General features: G+C 33.8%; 1 protein-coding gene across 4 annotated transcripts in view; it reads right to left on the reverse strand.

Annotated features, from left to right (window-relative positions):
• Positions 1 to 10,659, reverse strand: part of PSPC1 (paraspeckle component 1) — a 108,245-nt gene that overhangs the window by 50,291 nt on the left and 47,295 nt on the right. For all 4 annotated transcript variants that reach the window (XR_005782237.1, XR_005782236.1, XM_040447958.1 and 1 more), the window contains exon 6: positions 8,703 to 8,808. Coding sequence is in view for 2 of the 4 variants with exons in the window: in XM_040447958.1 (XP_040303892.1) it covers positions 8,703 to 8,808 (106 nt within the window). In the remaining 2 variants the exon portion in view is untranslated. The remainder of the gene's footprint in view (positions 1 to 8,702; positions 8,809 to 10,659) is intronic.

Raw genomic sequence — 10,659 nt, forward strand, 5'->3', positions numbered from 1 at the left:
CATGAGGTATACCTACAACACAGTGGAATAATAAACCAATCATATCAGTTTAAAAGAAAAAAAAACAAAAACACTCAGGGGCGCCTAGGTGGCTCAGTTGGTTGAGCATCTGACTTTGGCTCAGGTCATGATCTCACAATTCGTGGGTTCAAGCGCTCCATCGAACACGCTGCTATCAATGCAGAGCCCACTTTGGAACCTCTGTCCCCGTCCCCCAAGCTGCCCTTTCCCCGCTCCTGCTCACTCTCTCAATAATAAATTTTTAAAAAAATACACCCAAATAAGTTCCACAACAGTGCTGAGGCTACTCAATGCACTTGACACTCCCTTTGCAATCTCTTTCTATACTCTCAAAACTTATTTTTAAAGTTTATTTAAGAGAGAGCACACACACGTACACACAGGGGAGGGGCAGAGAGAGGAGAGAGAAAGAGAATCCAAAGCAGACTCCATGATGTCGGTATGGAGCTAGACGCGGGGCTTGAATCCACGAACCATGAGCTCATAACCTGAACCAAAATCAAGAGTTAAGACACTTAACCGACTGAGCCACCCAGGTGCCCCTAGACTCTCAAAACTTTTTAGCTTTATCTCTGTACACTCTATGCAGATACTCTGCACCTACAATACTCTAATCAAAGAGACGGGGGCACCTGGGTGGCTCAGTCACTTGACCAACTTCGGCTCAGGTCATGATCTCACAGTTCTTGAGTTCAAGCCCCGCATAGGGCTCTGTGCTGACAGCTCAGAGTCTGGAGCCTGTTTCAGATTGTGTGTCTCCCTCTCTGTCTCCGTCCCCTCCCCCGCTCATGCTCGCTCGCTCGCTCTCTGTCTCTCTCTCTCTCAAAAATAAATAAAACATTAATTTTTTTTAACAAAATAAATAAGATACTCAAAGACCAAATCCTCAACTTGATTCACTTCTGTATCCTCTATGGTACTCAGCACTTTGAACACAGTAAAAACAGTGACCAAATTTTCTTACTAAATGGAAACCTCTAAAATCCTTCTGTAAGTCTAACACTCTGATGGGATATCCAAGTGAGATCAATGAATAGTTAGGTGTACTGAAAACCAAACATCAAAAATTGTTATTTGACTGTTTTTGAAAAACACTCTTCATTATGGGATTCCAATATGAAGTCTACAAAAATACATCAATAGTCTTAACACCAATCATTTCAAAACTAGAGATGTTTAACATGAGACATTAGTATTCAATAAATACCAAAGTATAGTGGCCCATAAACAACACTGAAAACCATGTGACTAAGCTGCACTGGTATCTGAAAAATAAGACACCAAACTATTTAATTCTCTGTTTACATCTAAGTAACCACAATATGACAAATGCAACACTCTCAAACTCAAAAAACTCAATGAAAGATCCATTAGTGGACAACAACGTCAGAAAATAATTAGAATGCAATGTGGTAAGTACTAAAAAAGAATAATTATTAAAAATGATACAGCTGAGGTGAGTAGTAACAGAAGGTTATGCATGCACTGAGTGTATGCAGACATTCTCCAGGAGAAGAAAAGAGATAAAGAAATTTTTCTGGATTATAAGCCTCTCTGAAACTCTAATGGAAGGTTAAGACAAAAAAAAAGACACCAGTCATCTAATATGACATAAAAATAATTAAGTACAATAAAGTATCCTCTGGTAAAGTTGGTATAGAGTTTAAGAGAGGCTAAGTAAGCATTTCCCTTTGGAGTCATTTGGAAGACTTTTAAATATGAATGATAAAACAGAAGAAGAAAAAACCATTAATTGTAATCATAATGTATGATGAAGATAACCATACATCCTGGTTTGCAAGAGACTGCCCATTTTATGCCTGCTGTAAAAAAAAGTAACTTTAAATAGTACCTATATTCAGTTGTCTTAGTTTGGTTGAAAATTCTTGAGGTTTTCCCCTACAAATGATTAAATAATACTAAAACTATAAAAAATCCTTTTGAGGGGCACCTGGGTGGCACAGTCGGTTAAGCATCCGACTTCAGCCAGGTCACAATCTCGCGGTCCGTGAGTTCGAGCCCCGCGTCAGGCTCTGGGCTGATGGCTCAGAGCCTGGAGCCTGTTTCTGATTCTGTGTCTCCCTCTCTCTCTGCCCCTTCCCCGTTCATGTTCTGTCTCTCTCTGTCCCAAAAATAAATAATAAATGTTGAAAAAAAAAAAAATCCTTTTGAGAAGTGATCAAAGATTTCAACAGCTGGTTAAAAGTGATACATTTCTTCAACCCAAATACCCCCAATCGTCAAAATTCTAACGATCACTTCCAAAGTATATATGAACATAACAAACATAAACATATATTGATTTTTGTATTCACTGGACTACAAAAGTATAAGTCTAGTTCCAATTACGCTCCATCCCAAATATTCAGAAAAGTTCTTGTCTCACTGTAAGAAACACATTAAATTATTTTAGTAAATAAATGAAAACATTAACAATAAAAAAACTGGTCACAACTAGAACATTATATGGCAGATCACTGCAATGTAAATGCTATAATTTTGATCATCATCATCATGCCCAAACCACTGTAACTGAGCTGCTATTATAACAGCAATACGTACTAACCTATCCCCCCAGGTCACACCTAAATCTGACACCAAGCTCTACAGCAAATAATTCTTCTGTTATTTCCACAGAATAATGAAGATGCTATAAAAATCCCTTGTAAAATATGTCCTTTTTCTGAATGCTTCAGGTATTTAGACTTCTAAAAAATAATCTTCTTCTGCAATAAAATCAAATCATTTATTAGAGCTAAATAATTTATAGGAAGAGGAGTAATAGCCACGTGGAAACCACAAAATGGCAACTTCTCTCAAAAATTCACAGATCATTTCAGAAAATGTTATTTGTACCTACTTATTAGTAATTAATGATTATCATCAGTTCTCTGTGCCAACAATCTATTAATGAAATTTTATTACTAGCTAGAGTTTCTGTTTTGAGTTTTGTACATGACACATCAGAGAAAGCTGGGTTGTAAGTAAATCAGTTAAGAGAAACAATGCCCACTCAAGAAGGAGGAAAAAAGACTAACATAAAGAAGTGGCTGATTAAATAGGTCAAATTTGGCAATGCTGATCAAGAGAAGGTAACATTTGAAAGAACAATGCTTTATGTCTCTACTAAGAAAACATTTGAGAACTCTAAGATATCAACTGTGGGGCAATGATGCCTTATCAAACAGTTCCTCTAATAACTTTTGCTCTGATTTATAACCATAACTACCAATAAACCTTCAGGTCACTAATTTGGACTCTTCAGGGACTTTGATTCTAGGATAAGAGGTGCTCTGTTCAATGAGACTTCCAAAAACACTGGAAAAAAGCATATTAATTAATAAATTTACTTTGAATTCACAAACTCTTTGAGTTTGGTTAACATGAGTCACTTTTTACAGATTCCTCCCAACTCCCAACAATCTGGACCTAGACCAGGGGTCGGCAAACTTTTTTGGTAAAGGGCCAGAATAATATATATTTCAGGCTTTGCAGGCCAGAGAGGCTTGATATAGTCTCATGCGGTTGTGTCACAACTAGTCAACTCTATCATCTTTGGGCAAAGCAGCTATAAGCAAAACACAAACACAACAGGCAGTGTTCAGATTTGACCAGGCTTACCCTAGTCTGTCAACCCCCAGTCTAGATGAAATACTTAACAAAAAGTTTAAAAAGTTAATGTATGATTTGAGACAATACCTGTAGGTATTGTCCACATATAGGCTGAAAGCTCAACTTTCACACCGAAGTTGTCACACCAAAATCCCACAGAACACTATTCACATAGAATGTTGTGCTACTTACATTGTTAAGTGTATGAATCCTATTCCCCAAGTTGATTAACTCTGAGCCCTCCCTTCAACTCCCCAGGTCCCATAAAAAATTGAACTACTACTATCTTATTTCAATATTTCGACTATGTCTCATTTCAACATATGGCTAACAGTCTATTTTTGCTAATGAAAATAAGCAAGCTGAAGAGCTTCTTAAGATGCAGATCCGATGGCTCCAACCCAGACCCACTGTATCAAAAATATGTAGTGGATTGGAAAGCAGGCATTTTTCTTTAAGTTCCATAGATGTGCTGCAAAGGTTGAAAACTAGTGAATGTAGCCAAAACTGTGATCAACGGAGAATGCATTAGATTCTACTAGAATCACAAAATGATTCAATTTGTAGGTTGAAGACCTAAGACAAAAACCTACATTTTTAAAAAAGATCCCTGAGTGTTTATTATGCACTATTTGAGAAACACTACCATGGAAGAGGCATTATACCCTTAGCCTCTGGCTACATCTCTTTAATGCTTTTGGCCTACTAACATACTAGGTAGCTACAATGGAACAATTCTAACAAAAGACACATAACTGGATCAAATTACTGCCTTAGCATGTAATGTACATTTATTTTCAGGTTTATTATGTACATATGTTTAAATATCCAAGGCTATTCCCACCTACTCAAACAAAAATAAAAATTCTTCAAAATTCTTCAATATTCTTCATGTATGTATTTCAAAAATCTGAAGGGCTATTCTTTTATTCACTAAAACACAAATATTAATATCTACCACACCAAAAAGAAACTTCTAATAAAAAAAAATACTTCTAAAGTCTTAAAACACTGCCCCAATTTACCTAAACAAGGTAGTTCATAACTACTTGATACAACTACAGTAGCATGTACATGTTTTTACAATATCATTTTCTCAAGAAAGCCAAGTTTACTCTAAGAAACTTCATTAAAAAATATTCTAATTAAAGCCTCCACTTTACTCCAAGGCAAACTGAATCCACAGAAAAAGACTGGTACACTGTAGTATTTAAATGTTTAAACTCCTAAGTCTAGGGGCACCTGGGTGGCTCAGGAAGTTAAGCATCTGACTTAAGCTCAGGTCATGATCTCAAGGTTCTTGAGTTCCAGCCCCACAGGAAGCTCTCCGCTGTCAGCAAAGAGCCTACTTTGGATCCTCTGTCTCCCTCTCTCTCTGCCCCGCCCCCCACTCACACTTTCTCTCTCTCTCTCAAAAATAAACATTTTAAAATAAAAAATAAAAATAAATTAAAAATAAACTACTTAATCTATAGTAAATGGAGTAACCTCAAAAGCTATTAAATTGTGTAAGTAGAAAATCTCAACCTAGTAAGTACTATCTAGAAAATGGTTCAAATACACTCAACTATAATAAAGATAAGCCTAAGTGTAGGGTACAGCACAAAAATATATACATTGTTATGGTAGCCAAAAATATATTATGCTATAGAAATGAAAAGTAACATGTTTATGATTACCAGAGCTATTATCAAAGAGCATGACTTCTAAGAAATAAGGTATGAAATTAAAATGGCAACCACTAGTTGACGAAGTTCTGACATATCTTTGAAACCCTTAAAAATATGTTCGTATGTCATAAAATTATGATAAAGTTGAGGCTAACAAAGAAAAACATGACCAGACATGACTGTGTGTTTTCCCTGTTTTATTACTTTAAAAAAAATTATTATTCAAGGAACAAAATATGAATATCAGCTTTTATTTCATACTTTAAAACCCATACTATTATTTGTGTTGGAATATATCTAATAGGAATATTAGAAAGAAATGAGTGGTGGCATCTTAAACCAAGTAAATCTACTTTATACGTCACTCTTACTACTTGGGCAAGCTGAACACTTACCATTTGATTCCTCCCTTTAAACTGAACAGTGAAAAAAGAAAGCACATAAGAGGGCCTAATTTCAAAGCTTTTAAAAACAAAAACAAACATTAATTGAAAAATTTTTCCCAAAGACAGTTTTCAAAGTAAATGAAGAATAACTGATACAATTCAATGTTTTCTCTATTAACAAAGAATAGTCAAGACCAAGAAAGAGCTTTCGTTAACATTTCTTTAGTGTTTCATTAGCTTATATTAACAAGCATTATGAAGCTAGGAACCAAATAAAACTGATACCAAAATGATGAAAAACTTGTCTATCTATAATTTCTAGTCTCAAAAAAAAATCTAAAAATCCGACAGAGACTATATTTTCCCCTAAATATTTAATTCCATTGTTACATACTATTTTAAATACAGTTTCTCTTCAGAAAATTAAGAATCTAGTAATGCTGTGCTCTAACAAGAATATTAATTAAAAACAGAAACAAAAAACAAACAAAAAAACCCAGCACCAACTCTCCAGCCCAGGGTTTAGCAAACATTTTCTGTACAGGGTGAAAGAGTAAATATCTTAGGTTTTGTGAGTCACAAATACTTTCTAACATTCTTTTCTTTTTATTATCCACCAACTCTTTAAAATGTAAACACCGTTCTTAGCTCGGTGGCAGAGTGGTATGAAACTAGGCAGTGGTCCCAGGCTATAGTTTGCTGACTTCTACTCTAGCCAAATTAATCTCATGATGCTTCAAATATGCAATATATACTTTAAGTAACTACTTGAAAACAAAGATATCATAATGTTAAAATAGATCATCATCTACATTTTCTAAGAGCATAATCTTGTGAAACAATAATCTATTTTTGAAATGCCAAAAAATCCATCATGAGTATTTTAAATATGTTTCTTCTCAAAGTTCACTGGATATTTGTAAAATTTTACCCACCATTAAAATGAATTTTAAACATAACAAATGTTTTCAAATTAAAGAATCTACATATTCCAATTTTAAATTGCAGCAACATTTCCAAATAATTTTTTAATAGAGAAAATTAAAATCTGCCCTTCATTAATTATACTCATATTAAATGCCACTGAACATATATTAAAAAGTGGTATTTTAAAAATTGTGAAATAATTTCAAAGAAGAGTCTGCAATCAAGTTTATGATATAGCCAACTTAAACAGCAGAACGCATTTTACTTTTTTCCTAAGTCACCTAAATGATTTATATGACGTTATTACAAATAGCTACACGTGTGTTCCAAGAATTTAAAGTTTATGCCAGAAGAATAGTAAGAAAGAGAATTCCGCCATCTTTAACCATAAGCAAGCACTTTAGGAAAAGAAATGTTCAGGTACATAAAGGGACAAGGAAGAATTTCCTAATCCTAAATGCTACAAAATAGTTTCCCTAAGAAATGTTATCATAGGTGGTTTACATCTTGATAATATTTGAAGATAAAAACATGTAATCACTAGTTTCCAAAACATGGACCTGCAAAATTTTAGTGTATGTGCTGCCAAAGCGAGCACGGGCCTGCAAAATTTTAATTCCACATACTCTCATGACATCATAAAATATCCTCGCATTGATAAATCCAACAGATTTACATTCACATGTAACAACCAAAAGACCAAATACCACAGGTTAAAATAGATCATAAGCAAATACTATGTATCCAAGGAGGAAAAAGAGAATTGCAAAATAATGCTAGAAATTACTCAAAAGAAAATTTATAATGCTTAAAACGCTCAACTAATTGGGTAATGGAATTCAGGTATCAATTAAACCTTTAGTATGATTTATAAATAATAAGAAACTTTCCTAACTGAATTTAAATGCCACGTAATTTTTAGTCAAAGTTATTGACTTGATGCAAGCTAAGATAAAAATTTCTTGTTGTTACACAAGTTAGGATGTATTTTTTTCTGTGCGTATCCTTCTTAATGAAAAAAGTTTAAAATTTTTCTAGGGACAGAAGAACGGGGACAGAGAAGGCCAGCAAAGAGAGTCATGACTTAATAATATTAAGGAATCATGGCTTTTGAACAGCTAGAGAAAAAAACACTAGTAAATATTTTTCAGAATAATGACTGTTAAAATGGCATTCATCTAAAGGTGAAGAATAAGACTGTTAGTTAACAATAAAAACATGTGCATTATAACATATCTGAAGTATTCGTGTTTGCCCCACCATTTTGCCTACCCAAAACAAAAACCTGAATTAGACCAAATCTTTGGAACTCCTGTTTATGAGAAACTCAGGGATAAAGAAACTTGTTAAACATCACTGCAAGGATAAATTCAACAAAATATAGGATGTGAAATACTCTAAACAACAAGGATCTGTTTCTTAAAAAGATAACAAAAAATTTAAAGGGGGAAGAGAAAACCTACAGACTAAAAACACTAGATTTAGCAGCCAATTTGAAGAAACAAATTGTAAACAAACAAAATAAATAAAATATATAAATTGTATTTATATTTTATAAAATATATCTCCATGCTGATAGAGCAGAGCGTGCTTGGGATCTTTCCTCTCTACCCCTCTCTCTGTTCCTCCCCCACTCTCACACATGTGCTCTCCCTTTCTCAAAATAAATAAACATTTAAAAAATAATGACAGTTCAGGAAAGTGGGTATACTTAAAGATGAAAAGACCAGCTATGTGTTGATAACTGTCATCGTTGGGTAATAAGCACATACTAGTGTACCTTTGTATATACTATTCTACATTTGTAAATATCTAAAATCATCTAATACAAAGAATTTTTAATATCAGTAAATGATGAAATCAAGTAGAGAATATAGATTTATCAAGAGTTCTAATTTAGTAGCATATATTAAAAAAAAAGATAAAGTAGAAAAATTTTAACACCCTTTTCATAAAACATTAATAGTATGTTCAGAAACTTCTTTTAAGTTATTACCTGTAGGAAGTTAAGAAAATCATTAGTTTAACATAAACACGAGAAATTCAGGAAGACTAAAAAATATTAGTTAACTAGTACTTTACTTACATTCTCCATATAGTTTGGCTTAAAGCCCTCTTGCTGTCGCCTGAGTTCCTCCTGTTCTCTGTGTCGGATCATTTCTTCCTCACGGCGACGGTGCTCTTCCTCATGTCTAAAAGATTTTTAAATAAAAATTGCAACATGTAAGCCATTACCAGGAATTGTATTTCATGTAAAACAAAACCATTTATAAGTAACTTTATGCAAAATCTGTGAATAATGATTGACTTACTAGATTTACCTTCCTTCTTCTAGTTTGCTCTAAGCCTTAATTAATCAAGTAACCCAAAGAAATAAAAGTACCTAGGGTAAATCAAAAAACAGAGTAACAACATGTAACTAAGTTAGTTATGTGCTTATGGTCAAGAAATCAGGAGTCCAAAAGCTCAAACATGTAGTCTCTTACTGTATATAAAGAGAAAGGGGTGGGATCTATCACTGGCATAAAGGCACTCAGAACCAATCCCAATCTAAGCCACTGCAAAGAACAAAACTGCCTAGTCAAAAAATCTATCGTGTCTAAGGAATCCTTAACAAACTATCCATTTTATCAACTCCCTGAAGAAAACCTCTAGAACAGGTGTCAGGTTACCATCTGTTTTTGTACATCAAGTTGTAAAAGACAATCATGTACTTAATGTCTATAGCTACCACTGGGTCAGAGCAGTGCTGAGTAGTTGAGACAGAAACCATATGACCTGCAAAGCCTAAAATATTTACCATCTAGTCCTTAGCCGTTTTCCAAGAAAAAGTTTGCCAACCTCAGTCCTAGAGGTATATTTAAGCATGTGAGAGAAAAAAATATTGAACTATAATATGTGTGCACAATTACTAGTAAATCAGCAATTACTTATGATTACAAGAAAAAGCCTACAAAATAACACTGAAGTTATTAACAGGCTCACATTATATTGGCTTTTATGTCAATGCAAATTCAAGTGTATATGCCTCCACCCAAAAAATAAAAAATAATTTAAATAGTGAAGACTATATAATACTGATGTCCTCTCATTAAGTCACACTTTCTAAACTGCTCATTTAAGTACCTTATTACACTAAGTGTAACAATCAAATTTCAAGATACTCTGTTGTTTGTTGTATAATGCTTCCTCCCCTAAATACAAGTCCATGAACCAAAAGAAATGATATATCCCACAGACAGCACAAAAACCACTGGTTGAAGAATTTGTGTCAGACCACAGGTTAGTAACAAGACAATGTTTCTAAGAAATTTTAAGCAAAATCTAGACTATTTTGAGATTTTTGTCTAAGTCTCCAATATACATTTCCATTGTAAATTGAGTACTCAAGTAAAATGGTTAATCCACTTCTTGGACGTTAACACACTCATAAATTTTACTATAAAGAAAACACTTTCATATTCACATAGCTGAAAATATATGCAGGTACAGGTAAAAATTTCCTATTCAATAGGGCGCTTGGGTGGCTCAGTCAGTTAAGTGTCTGACTTCAGTTCAGGTCATGATTTCATAGTTTGTGAGCCTTGTGTTGGGCTCTGTGCTGACAGCTCGGAGCCTGGAGCCTGCTTTGGAGGAGAGTCTTCCTTTCTCTCCACCTCAGCCCTGCTTGCTCTCGGTCTCCCAAAAATAAGTAAACATTAAAAAAAAAATTTTTTTTTAATTTCCTATTCAAAAACTCTAATACTATGTATGTTTTGAAATTCATTTTTCCTGATTTCAAATAGATTTATAAACCAGGAGGAAAAATAAGGTGAAAAGGTATAATCACTTTAAACATCTATTTTTCCCTTCTTTTCCTTTGTCTATAAATTCGAGAAGTTCTACTTAATTTTGAAATAAGTTCTGATACCACACCGGTAATTCCAAAATCTGAACATACAGACAATATTCAGAAATATTCCCTATTGTACATACGTTTGCTTCTAATTTTTTCTATTCCACAAGATGCTTTAATGAGTATCTTTACATGTACATTTAATGTC

Source organism: Herpailurus yagouaroundi, unplaced genomic scaffold (genome assembly GCF_014898765.1).
Source record: "Herpailurus yagouaroundi ecotype Mexico unplaced genomic scaffold, PumYag 197, whole genome shotgun sequence".
Taxonomy (NCBI): Eukaryota; Metazoa; Chordata; class Mammalia; order Carnivora; family Felidae; genus Herpailurus; species Herpailurus yagouaroundi.